The sequence below is a fragment of the Rhinolophus ferrumequinum genome, chromosome 3 (genome assembly GCF_004115265.2).
Source record: "Rhinolophus ferrumequinum isolate MPI-CBG mRhiFer1 chromosome 3, mRhiFer1_v1.p, whole genome shotgun sequence".
Classification (NCBI taxonomy): Eukaryota; Metazoa; Chordata; class Mammalia; order Chiroptera; family Rhinolophidae; genus Rhinolophus; species Rhinolophus ferrumequinum.
Window position 1 is genome coordinate 118495 of NC_046286.1, and position 14332 is coordinate 132826.

The window sequence follows — 14332 nt, forward strand, 5'->3', positions numbered from 1 at the left end:
ACTGCCATTTGCGACAAGATGTATGGATCTTGAGATTATTATGCTAAGCAAAATAAGTCAGACAGACAAAATCAAGAATATGACTTCACTCATTAAAAGTGAAAGCAACTGAAAGGACCAACTGAAAGTGAAAGGACCAAGACAAACAAAGAAAGAAACAAAAACTCATAGACACAGACAACAGTTTAGTGGTAAGCAGGGAAAGGGGATGAAAGTACAGGGGAACAAATATAAGGTGATGGAAAAAGAACTGACTTTGGGTAGTGAACACAAAATGTGATACGTAGATTACGTATTACAGAATTGTACACTTGAAACCTATGTAATTTTACTAACCATTGTCACCCCAATAAATTTAATTAAAAATTAAATTAATAAGTAAAATTGTAAAAAAAGAAACCCAGCAATTCCTAGGGCTCCAGGTCAGCATCATTAACACATCGATTCCAAAATTTTAGCTGAAATTATTGAGCAATCGTTGGAAACTGCTGCTGAATGCATGATTGTGAGAATGGTTGCTGGTTGAGAGGCAAAGCATTTTTTTTATTCGGTCAAGAGGTTAGGAACACTTTTTAAAAGTACAGCATTCAGAATGGCAGATTATCCTCCAGAAAGTTATCATCTCTGAGTCGTCCCGCCTCCAGACTGACACACAGCGTGGGTGCCACCATTCTTTTTAACTTTGGCCAATCTGATAAATGCAAAATGCATTTTTTCTCATTTATACCTCTTTGATTATTGGTGAGAGACAACATTGTATCCTACTGCAGATGCTATTTGGTTTACTGTCTGGTACCCATTTTTCTGTTGGGCTGGTTGGTTTTTTTTACTGATATTTATAAGCACTTGAAAGCATTTGCAAAATGAACACATTACTGTGCTTCCTTCACATATATTGTAAATATTTTTTCTCACTCAAAGCCAGTTTCGTTTCATCTGTCTTAGAGAGATTCTAGGTGGTCCATCCTTTGATTTTTGTAATCTTAAATAATATTAGGAATAGTATTTGGAATGTCAATATCATCCCTTTTGCAGTGACTTCACTGCAATGTCTGGAAGGCTCTATCTGCACCTACACACTCCTATCCATTCAGTAAAAACAGGCGATAGTCTGCAAGGACCATGAAGTGCTTGCCATCACCTTTTCATGATTCTGCCAGAATTTGTATGAGTTCCAGATCCCCATCACGCTGGTGAACACTGAGTGCTCATGGGGGTGTGTGTAGGTGAGGATGTGGTCTGAATTCTGCATCCTGTGTCCCACTCACACCCCAGAAATCCTTGCCACCCAGGTATTGGCCTGTGCAAGTTTAGGCTAGTCCCTGCAAGGGTGTCAGAAGGCTGCTGAGGCGCATAAAAGCCTCAGACTCTCAGCCTGGTGACCTACAAACACCAGTGATGACTGCACACTTAACGGCCTCCTATCTTTTCCCCCTTCTCCTAGCTGGCTTTGTGCAGACAGATGCCAAGCTGGAGAAGGTGAAGGTGAGTGACTTCTAGAGAAAGCGGGGCAGGGTTCAAATGTGAAGTTTTTCTTCTGTTCTGCTCTCCGGGATCCCACTCTCCAGTCCTCATAAGACTCTAACCTCTGCTTTCTTCCTCTTTGTGGTTTCCCCTAAGCTTCTCTTCTTGAATCTTCTTCTGTCCTATAAATGGGCAGGTAAAAAGAGTCTCCTTACTGTAGTCCTTTCCCCTACTTCCTCCAGGTAGAGGTCACCTGAATACCCCTCTAGCCTCAGCAGAAGGATACCCCTTTGCATCAAAGCTGGTCTGAGGCATGGGAGAGCAGTGGACATTAGAGTGTGGGGACCATGGTTTGGAGGAGAGGCCGAACTGAGTCATCTCGCACACACTAATGAGGAAACCCATAAAAAGGAGGAAAACACTAATGTGGAAGTTTTTAGGAATGGATAAAGTCAGAGAGTTATCAGAGAAACATAAAACACAGGGGAAGAATAATAGGAGGCCTAAAACAACGGAATTTGGAATCAGGAGTCTTGGATTCTGACCTCAATTCTATTCCCAATTCATGGCTCAGTTGCCTAATTGATAAAACATGTGTGGATGGCGCTGGTGGGGGTGGTTCAGGGAAGGACAGCAATGAATTAGATGACTTCAAGAAAGAAGGAATTATGAAGTTAGGGGCAACTGAATTCTCATTCACCTAGTGGATTACCACTCTTCGCCTTGGACATGTCACTTCACCTCTGGTACCCTCTGCTTCCTCATTATAAATTTGGGGGTAATAGTATCTACCTCATGGATGGGTGAGCAATAATTGTTATTCATATGTGTCCTATAAATAGCATCCCTAGAAGATCTTTCTCTTTCTTTGAAATTGACTGGAGAACCTCCTAGGTGACTTCCTATTTTTGAGAATTGATACATTTTTATGTTACCCAGTGCTGCCTAATTGGGTATGGAGACACTGGGCTGTAGAATTTGCTTAATAAAAGCTGAGTCTGGAGGTATTTAAGAAATATCATAAAGACTTACATAAATTTGGAACAGTAATGAATATCTAAACTAAAAAAAGTTTTCAAATCTAGAGTCTTTCTAAGTCCCCACATCCTCATACACAACATGATTTTCAGTAATTTTCACTGCAGTTGCAAAGAAAAAAAAGACAAATCTTAAAAATGTTTAGCTTGGAACCAGGCATCATGGAACTAGAAATGGATGTTTTCATATCGTATATTCTTCATACATGTCTCAGTTTTTCTGGTGCGTGTATGTATGTATACATTTATGGAAAGGTGCAAAGGTCTGCATACATAAAACGTCTTTTTCCCCAAGAGTAGGAACTGAGTCATTACAGCCTAGTGTGCTGGGGATAGAATCAACGGTTGGGAAAGTTATTTTGTTTGTTTGTTTTGTGTGTGTGGTGTGTGTGTGTGTGTGTGTGTGTGTGTGTGTGTGTGTGTGTGTTGCATCATTCCTTCTTTAGATGGGGAAAGTGGTGTCGGCTAAAACACTTTCTAGTCCATTGCATTTCCAGGGAGTCTAGTTTAATCCTAATTTAAGTCTGGACCTCCTGTGGTGACAGAACCAGGAGTGCAGTTTCCAGGCTCTCGGCCTCACGTGGAAAGGTGCTGGCTCAGGTAGTAAATGGCCATCAACTGTGATTGCATGGCCATCAGCTGTGGCTAGTTGGCCGTCAGCTGTAACCAGTGAGCCACTGGCCACTAATATAACTGCTGTGGATATGCTAGCAGAAAATGGGGGCTAGCAAGAAGATGGTGGCTGAGCCTGCAAGAGTGGATTGCAGAGATGCGGATGCCGCCAGAGAGACTATAGTGGTGTGACTCCCCTACCAATGGCGCCGTGGGTATTCCTTTTTGGCCTCACTACATCCTGCGTTCTTGTGTGGAGAACAGGAGCTGAGACCCCGCAGGCCGCCCTGCATGACAAATGGCACAGCGAGCAGGGTACGGTGCCGGCCAAAGCTCTCCGAAGGGCGGTGGAGCAGTTTGTGCATATGAACACTCAGTCTCAGGAAGACCAGGAGGAGCAGCTGCCGGAGACCTGGACCCCTGTGGAGGGGTGGGAAGAGGTGGACGGTTCTCCAACCAGCAGAGGCCGGAGAAAGCGAAGGTCGTTGCGGCCCTGCAGCCTGGGAAGTACTTGCTGAGGCAGCCTGGATGCAGGACTTGTAGTCCCAGGAAGAAACGCTTGCTGAGTCCTCTGTGGGAGATGAGGGTGAGGTCAAGGTCATCCCTCACCCCCAGGACAGCCCTGGCGAATGACTGTGGACTATGGGGAATTGCCTTCTATCCCTAATTTAATGGACCACTTGACTGTTTGGGAACATACCACCGTGTAGTGGAACTGGCGGATGTTTGCTTTTGTGTCTTGACCGGCCGCCATCGAGAATATGTAAGCACCTTGACTGTGAGCCGCTGTTGTTCCAGCATGGTACCCTGAGAGGCCCAGAGAGAGTGGCAGTGCCGAGAGCCCTGGCTGTGTCCATGAAGTCTGGCTGAGCCCAGAGAGACTGGCAGTGCCCTGAGAGCCCTGGCTGAGTCCAGGAAGTCTGACTGAGCCCAGAGAGAGTGGCAGTGCCCTGAGAGGCCCTGGCTGTGTCCAGGAAGTCTGGCTGTGCTCAGAGAGAGTGGCGGTGCCCTGAAAGGCCCTGACTGAGCCCAGGAAGTCTGGCTGTGCCCAGAAGGACTGGAGGTGCCCTGAAAAACCCTGGCTGTGCCCAGAGAGCCTGGCTGTATCCAGGATATTGCATTCACCTCCAGGCTCCTCGCATGGGGCCCCTCGCAGAAGACGCTTGTAGCGTAGATTGTGAGGTGAGACCATGTAGGGATGGAATGTGGGGACAGAGCCAGGAGTGCAGTTTCCAGGCTCTCGGCCTCACGTGGAAAGGTACTGGCTCAGGTAGTAAATGGCCATCAACTGTGATTGCATGGCCATCAGCTGTGGCTAGTTGGCCGTCAGCTGTGACCAGTGAGCCATTGGCCACTAATATAACTGCTGTGGCTACGCTAACAGAAAATGGGGGCTAGCAAGAAGATGGTGGCTGAGCTAGCAAGAGTGGATTGCAGAGATGTGGATGCCACCAGCAAGACTATAGTGGTATGACTCCCCTACCGATGACTCTGTGGGTGTTCCTTTTTGGCCTCACCACATCCTGCGTTCTTGCATGGGGAACAGGAGCTGAGACCCCGCAGGCCGCCCTGCATGACAAATGGTGCAGCGAGCAGGGTCTCCCGCACGACACCTCCCTTATCAGATTATGTCTTTCTCTCCTTTCTTTAGTTAGCTCCTCTTTTGCCTTTTTTTCACAATGTGGCTTAGTAACTTCCTTTTCATACTACCTATTTTATACTCCCTCTATCCCATGAGCAATTTGTAGCAACTTCCCCAGTATAGGGAAAGGGATCAGAATATGCCGGAGTCAGTACATTTTGGGTACTGCATAGGCCTTGCATGGATAGAGACAGAGGAGGAATAAAATGAGATCTGCCTTGTCGGAGTTTAGCCTAAGAACAGGTAATGAGAATTTCATGTAGAACTTATTTCTATTATGCGGCACTTATTTCTGTTATGTAGAACTCTGGTATGTGCAGGAGATTTGAGAAGAAATAGGATAGATGGAGCTGATGATGAAGGCAAGAGTTGGATACCTAGAGCACAATGAAGTAAGGAGCTGAGGATATGATAGGATGGATGCTGCCAGACTGATGTTAGCGACGTACTTGCAGCTGGACTTTCTAGGGAGATACGAAAAGTTGGAGTTTCATAGCACTGGATTGTAAGGTCACAATATGAGTCAGAATGAGACATGAGAGAGAAAACTATTCAAGGTAGAGATCATATTAGATTCTAGAATGTTAAACCTGAAAGGTCCCTTGAAAATCTGATAGGAATCTAGATGAATGCCTTCATTTGGCCAGTGGGGAAGCTGAGGGCCAAGGATGAGAACTGCCCAGGTTCACAAAGGAATTTAACAATGGAGCTGGCTTCTGATTCCAGAAATCAAAGAGCCAGAGCTCTTTGCACTCCACCATGCCAGTGAATGTAGCAAGAAGTCAAAAGACCTACGGAAAGTTAAAGAAGTAACTAACTAGACCATTGTGAAATACTTAAGCAATTTAAAAACCTTCTCTCCATTGAGAGAATCTAGGCAGGATATCTTCAATCCAGAGCCCAAGCATAACCTTATTTCCATAGAAGCATGGAAGTCAGTGTGCTTTTCTATTTGGCCCCACATACATCCAGTTCCTCCCATCCCAGCTCATGTATTTCTGCTCTTTTCCATTCATCACAGCATCTCCTGGTATCCAGCCTTTTCCATGATAACAGGAAGAGAGACTTGACTGTTTGTTGCTCAAAAAAAAACACACATTGGCTTTCAAGTCACAAGATCTTTCAGTCTTGTCATTGACACCTTATACAACTCTTGTTTGTTTTCTTGGTTTCAGTTAATACATGTAGTATACTTTGAGTGCTTTGAAAGATTGCACAGGTGTCAGGAGTTGTTACTAATATTATCATTTAAAAAAAATCTTTCAGATGGATTGCTACAAAGATGTGAAAGGGACCATCTATGAATATGACGCCTTCACTCTTAATGGAAAGGAACGCATTCTGTTCAAGCAGTATATGGGCAAGCACGTCCTTTTTGTCAATGTGGCCACCTATTGTGGTCTAACAGTTCAATATCCTGGTAAGAATTTACAGCCAAATGCCCATGGGACTAAATTTTCCAGCTCATTATATTCTAAATCATAATAAGAATTATGTTTTAATTTTATGTCAAAATAAATACTCATGGTCAAATGACTTCATTCCCCAATGTCAGGAGTCAGCAAACTATGGCCCACAGGCCAAACCTTGCCAGCCTGCTTTTGTAAACAAAGATTTATTGGAAGACAGCTATGCCCATTCATTTACATGTTGTCTGCGGTTGGTCTCACACTGTAAGGCAGACTTGAGTGGTTGTTTGAGTAGTGGTGACGGAGACCATCTGGCTTGTAAAGTCTGAAATATTTACTACCGGACTTTCACAGAGAAATTTGTTGATTCCTTCCCTATTTCTCGCCTCTGCTTTGCTCCTGAGATTTCCAGGAGAATCAATATACATGATTCTGGACTGGAAGCCTCTCCAAAGATTCAAATCTCCTTGGTAAATGCAAGAGAGAAGACTGATGTTTTTTGAAACATTTTCAGGGATTAAAAGTAGCTTACAAACCAAGGAAAAGGAAGAAAGGTATTTTATATCTGAAGTTGCATTTGACTGGAGTGAAGGCTGGTAGAGGAGACAATTATAGAGGCAAATATTCCCTCTCCAACCTGAACATCTCCTTTACATGCAGTTTTCTCTCTGTGTGCATTATGCAAGAAAGAACTGTATCTTTCTCATACTTTAGGCCACATGGTTTAAAAGCCAATAAATAATGAATTTCATGGACTATACCGGAAATAGATGCATTTCTTATATTTGAACTTCATTTTTTTATTTTTAATTATATTTTAAATGAGCAATATATTCAAAAGATTCACAATTGAAAAGGAATAAAAAAGTTTAGAGTGAAAAATTTTTCTACCTCCTTCCTCTCCCTCCAGATGAATAATATTATCATGTTTACAGAATATACAGATAGATTCTTTTTCTGCTTTTCCCCCAGTTGATAACATACTATTAACACCATTTTGCTTTTTAAAATTAATAAAGTGTTTTGGAGTTCATGCCTTTTTCTCATTTAAAAAATTTATTTATTTATTTCAGTTACAGTTGACATTAAGTATTTTTTATATTAGTTTCAGGTGTACATCATAGTGGTTAGACATCTGTGTAATTTATGCAGTGATTTCCACCCCCCATTAGTCTAGTACCCACCTGGCACTATACATAGTTGTTACAACATTACTGACTATATTCTCTATGCTGTACTTTACATCCCCAAGACTATTTTGCAAATACCAATATGTACTTCTTAATCCCTTCACCTTTTTCACCCAACCCCCTCCCATCTAGCAACATCAGTTCTCTGTATCTATGTGTCTGTTTCTGTTTTGTTTGCTCATTTATTCTGTTTTTAGATTTCACATATAAGTGAGATCATATGGTATTTGTCTTTCTCTGTTTGATTTATTTCACTTAGCATAATACCTTCTAGGTCCATCCATGTTGTTGCAAATGGTAAGATTTGAGTCTTTTATGACCGAAAAAAACAATCCAATTAAAAAATGGGCAGAGGACATGAAGAGACATTTCTCCAAAGAGGACATTAAGATGGCCAATAGAGATATGAAAAGATGCTCAACATCACTAATAATCAGAGGAATGCAAATAAAAACCACAATGAGATACTACCTCACATCTGTCAGAATGCCCATCATCAATAAATTAACAAACAACAAGTGTTGGCGAGGAGGAGAAAAGGGCACCCTGTGCACTTTTGACGGGACTGTAACTGGTGCCGCCACTATGGAAAACAGTATGGAGGTTCCTCAAAAAATTAAAAGTACAACTACCTTATGATCCTCATTGTTTTTTTAAGACTGAATAATATTCTGTTGGACCATAATTCATTTTACCAGTTTAAAGGAACTTTAAAAATCAATTTATTCCATTCCCACTCTGTATGTAACAGATGAGGAAACTGAGGAATATATGCTGAACGATTGGAAGACAGGCTTCCTGATTTATCGTCTCTTTCCTAGAAGAAGTGATTATCTATAGTGACTGGAGACGAGAGGGAAGGATGTGGGGAGAGGTACTGAGGAACCACGTGAAAACAGAAAGCAGTCTATGAAAAACAAAACAAAACAAAACCACTAAAAGGAGATACCAGCTGGTTGAGCTGAATCTGAGTGGGTATGGTTGGTGTTTGTCAGGGACTGAATGCACCTACTCCAGAAAGGGTTAACAAAGAAGATGATTATGAAAGTCTGAACCGACAAGCTGGCAAGATTCCTGGCAGTCGGAGGAAAGCAGTTGGAAGCATATGTTTTGGTACGTCAGTGAGGGTTTTTCAGTAGAATGCATGTTTAAACACCTGAACATTGTTGGAGAACACTGGGAAGCTCGACTGGGAGTTTCTCTGGTTGTCTTTGCCCCTGTCAGGTTTACCCACACTCCACCCAGAGTGGGCCAGCCTGTACAGAGGAGAGAAGCCCATTCTCATTGTCCATGTATTTTCCTTTCAAAAAGATTCTATCTATTAATCAACCAACCAGAGAAGGCAAACTGATGAACAGCGATATTTAAACCTGGCTTTGTTTAAAAATTACCTGGTGAGCTTTTTGTTTCTTTAATCACAATAAAGAAAGACATAATACAATTTGCCATGTTAACCATTTTTAAGTACACGGTTCAGTAGTGTTAAGAACATTCACGTTGTAAAACAAATCTCCAGAACATTTCATCTTGCAAAACTGAAACTCTGTACCTATTAAACAACTCTCCTTGACCCTCCCCTCTTCCGCTCAGGTCTTAGAAACCACCATTCTAATTCTGTGTCTATAAATTTGACTAGTTTATATGCCTCATGTAAGTAAAATCATACAACATTTGTCTTTTTATGACTAGTTTATTTTACTTAGCAAAATATCTTCCATGTTGTCGCATGCGACAGAATTTCCTTAATTTCTAAGGCTGAATAATATTCCATTGTATGTGCACACCACATTTTGTTTATCCATTTATCCATCAATGAACATTTAGGTGTCTTTCACCTTTTAACTGTTACAAATAGTGCTGCTATGAACATGGGTATACAAATATCTCTTTGAGACCCTGCTTTCAATTATTTGCATATATATCCAAAAATGGGATTGTTGAATCTGTGGTAGTAGTTCTATCTTGTTTTTTTATTTTTTATAAATTTTATTGGGGGAATATTGGGGAACAGTGTGTTTCTCCAAGGCCCATCAGCTCCAAGTCGTCCTTCAATCCAGTTGTGGAGGGCGCAGCCCAGCTCCAAGTCCAGTTGCCATTTTCAATCTTTAGTTGCAGAGGATGCAGCCCACCATCCCATGCAGAAATTGAATCAGCAACCTTGCTCTAACCAACAGAGTCATCTGGCCGCACCTGTGGTAGTTCTATTTTAAACTTTTTAAAATTAAATTTATTTAGATGGCATAGGTTAATAAAAGTATATAGGTTTCAAGTGTACAATTCGATAATACATCATCTATATATTGTGTTTGTGTTCACCACCCAGAGTCAGTTCTCCTTCTGCCACCCTGTATTTGACCATTTTTAAACTTTCTTACACCGTTTCACAATGCCACCAACGGTGACCTGATGAGCTTTTGGATAATAAAGATGACTGGGAACCATCTCAGAAGTGGAATGGAATCAGAGAATTCTCTGGAATGGGCATCCCTATCTTTAAGGAATGTCCTGCAGCTGATTCTGATGTGTTGCACACATGGAAAATACTGTACTTTGATAAAGGACTTGGACTGTGTGTCTGGAAATTTGAATCTAACTTTAGCTTTGCCACTAAGTCTTGCAAATCTAGAGATTGTTTTTTTCTTCCCTGGGCCTCTGTTTCCCCCTTTGCCAAATGGGATCTTTCTCTACTAAAGGCAAAGTCTCTAGCCAGGCTGCCATATTGTCCCTTCTCTACCACAGAACTGAACACACTTCAGGAGGAGCTGAAGCCCTTTGGCTTAGTCGTACTGGGCTTTCCCTGCAACCAATTTGGAAAGCAAGAACCAGGAGAAAACTCAGAGATCCTTCCAGGGCTGAAGTAAGTGCCTGCTTAAAACCCTATAGGAGGCCTCTGTCTATCTTTCTTGAGTCACCAGAGAGGCCCTTCCATTTAAGGGACTTACTGCACGGGTGCTGGATTCACAGGCTCAGTGGCATCTGCGAACTGTTTTTAACTTTGGCCTTCCCTGATGTGAGTCTGGTTGTACCCAGAGACACTCTCCCCATCCCTAGGTGGACTATGGAGGAGAAGGAGCACTAAAACAGCTGGTACAGAAGCAGTGTGGGGGACAAGGCAGTTTTAGTAGTAGAATAAAGAAAAATTTAGTCAGGGAAGCCAAAGTAAAAAAAAAAAAAAGCCTTATTTTTCCTTCCCAGCCCTAACTACTGTATCTCCACCTCTTTCTTCCCTTTCCCATGACCTCAAATTTTAGTATCCCATCATAATTTTCTTACATTCTGGAGCTTCTTGGGAACATTATGGCTCATTACAGGTATGTCCGTCCAGGGGGAGGATATGTACCAAATTTCCAGCTTTTTGAGAAAGGAGATGTGAATGGTGAAAAAGAACAGAAAGTCTTCACCTTTTTGAAGGTGAGTGAATTACTGACATAACCTCTTCTTCCCTGATACTTCTAGCATAGTGTTGGTGTGGTAGAAATGGACCCGAGGGCTCATGCCTGGAGGTGGGATTGCACTCTTTGAAGGAAATCTCTGCATCAGCATAGAGACTGGCATTAATCTGTTAGCAGCGAGGGGCTCTGGCTTTGTGTGCTCTTTGACATTCATTCATTCAAGGGACATTTATTGAGTGCTTGTTATCTGTAAGTCAGTTTGCTAAATACTAAGGATATAAAGATGAATAAGATACAGTCCCTACCGCTTGATGACCTCATTCTAGAGAGGGAGGCATAGAAATCAATAGGTATAACACAATTTAGTAAGAGCCTCTTATGAAACAACTTTTAAATATAGAGAATGCGAGAGCTGAAAGGGACCCCAAAGATCACTAGAGTTAATTGTTCCTAAATGCTGGACTGTGGGCCAAGGTTGGCTAGGAGGAGATTTTTATAAATCCTCAATAAATGGAAAAAAATAGAACAGTATAAGGAAAGTTTTATAAACTCAAATGACTTATAGAGCTGCCCTTTATTCTAAGGTTATGGCCTATATGCAATTTATTCTTAAAATAATCTTCTTTTATTCAGTCAAATGATGAAGTGATGATTATTTTTTAATGTCTTGTTTGACAAAAGAAAATGCTGGTGACTCTATGTTGGTCCCAAAAGACATTTTTGAAATGCTTACTGGCCCATGGAGCCCCAAGACCTGGGAAACCACATTCTAATCCAAGCTATTAGCAGAAAAGGATCCCAAAAGCCAGAGAGGTGATATGTCTTACCCAGCACAATGATTTTGTGATGAGGTCGTGAGGAAAAACACAAAGAAGGAACACACTTGCTATCACATCTACAACATTCTTGGTACTTGGCATAGTGGTAATTCATAGAATTTATTAAGAATCACATGAAATTAAAATATCTAGATATAAGAGGGGGGAATGGATTACCTCTGGGTGAAAATAGCCTGGATCATCCAGGAGCAGATGATGATGTTGTCATTTCTCTTTTCCATCTCTTTGCTTCAGCACTCCTGTCCTCACCCCTCTGAGCTTTTGGGCTCTTTCAAACGTATCTCTTGGGAGCCCATAAAGGTCCATGACATTCGCTGGAATTTTGAAAAGTTCCTGGTGGGACCTGATGGAGTTCCTGTCATGCGCTGGCTCCACTGGGCTCCAGTCAGCACAATCAAGTCAGACATCCTGGTGTACCTGAAGCAGTTTGAAACTAAATAGGAATGTCAAGTTGGGAGCAAGAGCCATCCTGCTTCTCACCTGAAGACCTGTTAAAAAAAATCCATCTTTTCACTGCACTCTCTAAATGGTCGCCACTCGACTAAATCGCCTCTATACTGGTAAAGTTCCCACTCTCTACTAAGTAGATTTGTATTCGGAAGGCTACTATTCTTTCTCCTTGCAAGAGTATGTGGGTGAAGAACAAAAGAATGAAAACCCTAAATCTTCAGGCCTTTGTTACAAACTTAATAATTCATATCCAGCAAAGGAAAATCATCCATCCATGAGAAAGGTTCAGTCTGTCACAATATCCTGAAGAAGAATGTTCTTAGACATCCTGACTCCCCTTTCCTCTCTCCAACCTAAAGATGCAGAAATAGCTGGGGGTCAGAGCAATACGATCTAGGTTCCTCTTCATAACATTTTTCCTCCCCTAGGACAAACATGTATTGTCAGTTTCCAACTCTTTTTGGATCAGTCTTCATTCATGATACCCACCTCCCCAACTGGCCTGTCCTCCTCCTGTAGGAGCTCTAAGTCAGAGTGAGAGCAGGAAATCACCTCACAAGAAGAGAAGGGAATCTCCATAATTTTGAGACCCAGAGCCGCTCTCTAATTTGGACCCTACAAAAATTCCTTATTGTCTTATTTTAGTGCATTCAGATTATGACCCCTGGGTAGGGTATGCTTTGAAGGATGGGCTTTCCCCTCTTAACCCTGGATTCCTCAGCTTCATAACCAGACCTGCCACTATCTCCAATAAAATGTTTTCTGCTGCACCTGTGATCGCTGTGTTGGTTTTAAATTCCTATCCTGTGTCTCATCTCTCTCCTCTTTCTCACTCTATCGCAGATGGTGTATTGCTCAAATGACCTGAACTCCTTGAACAGAAAGATTTATCCTCCCAGATCCTTGGAAGGTTGCCATATGATGGCTCTTAATTGTCATTCTGCTTTAGAAATTGCCTCAGGTGAAGGTCATTTCCCCTTTTCAGGAGCAGCCTGTATCCAATTTCTGATCAATGACACATATAGAGGTCAATACCTGACTTCTCAACTTAGGACAACTCTGAAGGGCCCATCCCAGCTGCAGAGATGCCCAAAGGATAGGCTGATGATGCCTGTTTGCACTTGCATTGCTGCCCAATTTTTCCCTCTGAGAAATTCTGCTTCTCTTCTTTGCCCTTCAGTTATTGACCCTAAGTAATTTCCCAGTAAATTTTATGAATGCAAATCTCCATTTTAGCATATTTCCAGGGAACCCCAACCTACAATAGTTGGTAACAAAAGTGACCTGAGAAAGAAGATGTTAAGATGAAATTTTTTAAATTAAATTTACTGGGGTGACGTTAGTAAAATTACATAGGTTTCAAGCCTACATTCATATAATACATCTTCTATATATTGTATTGTGTGCTCACCACCCAGAGTCAGTTCTCCTTCCATCACCATATATTTGACCCCCTTTATCCTCATCGACCACTCCCTTCCCCCCCTTTCGCTCTGGTAACCACTAAACTACTGTCTGTGAGTTTTTGCTTGTTTGTTTGTCTCATTCCTTTGTTGCTTTCATTATATATCCCACATATGAGTGCAGTCATGTTGTTCTTGATTTTTTTTCTGTCTGACTTGTTTCACTTAGCATGATAATCTCAAGATCCATCCATGTTGTCACAAATGGCAGTATTTCATCTTTTCTTATGGCCGAGTAGTATTCCATTGTGTATATATATATATATATATATATATATATATATATATATACCACATCGTCTTTATCCAATCATCTGAGATGAGACTTTTTGTTAATTAAAGATTATTGAGGTGACCATTGTTAGTAAAGCTACATAGATTGCAGGTGTACAATTCTGTATTGCATTATCTATATTTCACTTTGTGTGTTCACCATCCAGAGTCAGTTCTCTTTCCAGCACCATATATTAGACCCCGTTTATCCACATCTACCACCACCGTCCTGCCTTACCCTCTGGTAACCACTAAACTATTGTCCATTCCTATAAGTTTTTGTTCCTTCATTTGTTTGTCTTGTTCTTTTGTTGTTTTCAGTTTTATGTACCACTTATCAATTAAATCATATGATTTTTGACTTTTTCTTTCTCACTTATTTTGCTTAGCATTCTAATCTCAAGATCCTTCCATGTTGTCACAAATGGTACTATTTCATCTTTTCTTATCACCAAATAGTATTCCATTATGTATTTATACCACAACTTCTTTATCCATTCATCTGTTGGAGGACATTTTGGTTGTTTCCATGTCTGGCCACCGTAAATAAAGCTGCAATGA

At 41.4% G+C, this 14332-nt stretch overlaps 1 protein-coding gene across 2 annotated transcripts; it reads left to right on the forward strand.

The window, feature by feature from the left end:
• The first annotated feature begins 1398 nt into the window (after nucleotides 1–1398).
• On the forward strand, nucleotides 1399–12026 carry GPX5 (glutathione peroxidase 5). Of its 2 annotated transcripts, none has more exons than XM_033102798.1 (5): nucleotides 1399–1485; nucleotides 6022–6175; nucleotides 10094–10211; nucleotides 10666–10765; nucleotides 11820–12026. In XM_033102798.1, the coding sequence occupies exons 1-5, from the start codon at nucleotides 1399–1401 to the stop codon at nucleotides 12024–12026; spliced, it is 666 nt and encodes a 221-aa protein (XP_032958689.1). The 2 variants fall into 2 exon arrangements, with proteins under 2 accessions (XP_032958689.1, XP_032958690.1); XM_033102799.1 differs by having other exon boundaries at nucleotides 1399–1479.
• Nucleotides 12027–14332: the final 2306 nt, after the last annotated feature.

Bases quoted from the DNA above. Each gene is read 5' to 3' on its own strand.
- GPX5 (XM_033102798.1), top strand. From the start codon at position 1,399: ATGACTGCACACTTAACGGCCTCCTATCTTTTCCCCCTTCTCCTAGCT. The intron at 6,176-10,093 runs GTAAGAATTTAC...TCTCTACCACAG, and splicing joins TCTAACAGTTCAATATCCTG to AACTGAACACACTTCAGGAG. The intron at 10,212-10,665 runs GTAAGTGCCTGC...GGCTCATTACAG, and splicing joins GAGATCCTTCCAGGGCTGAA to GTATGTCCGTCCAGGGGGAG.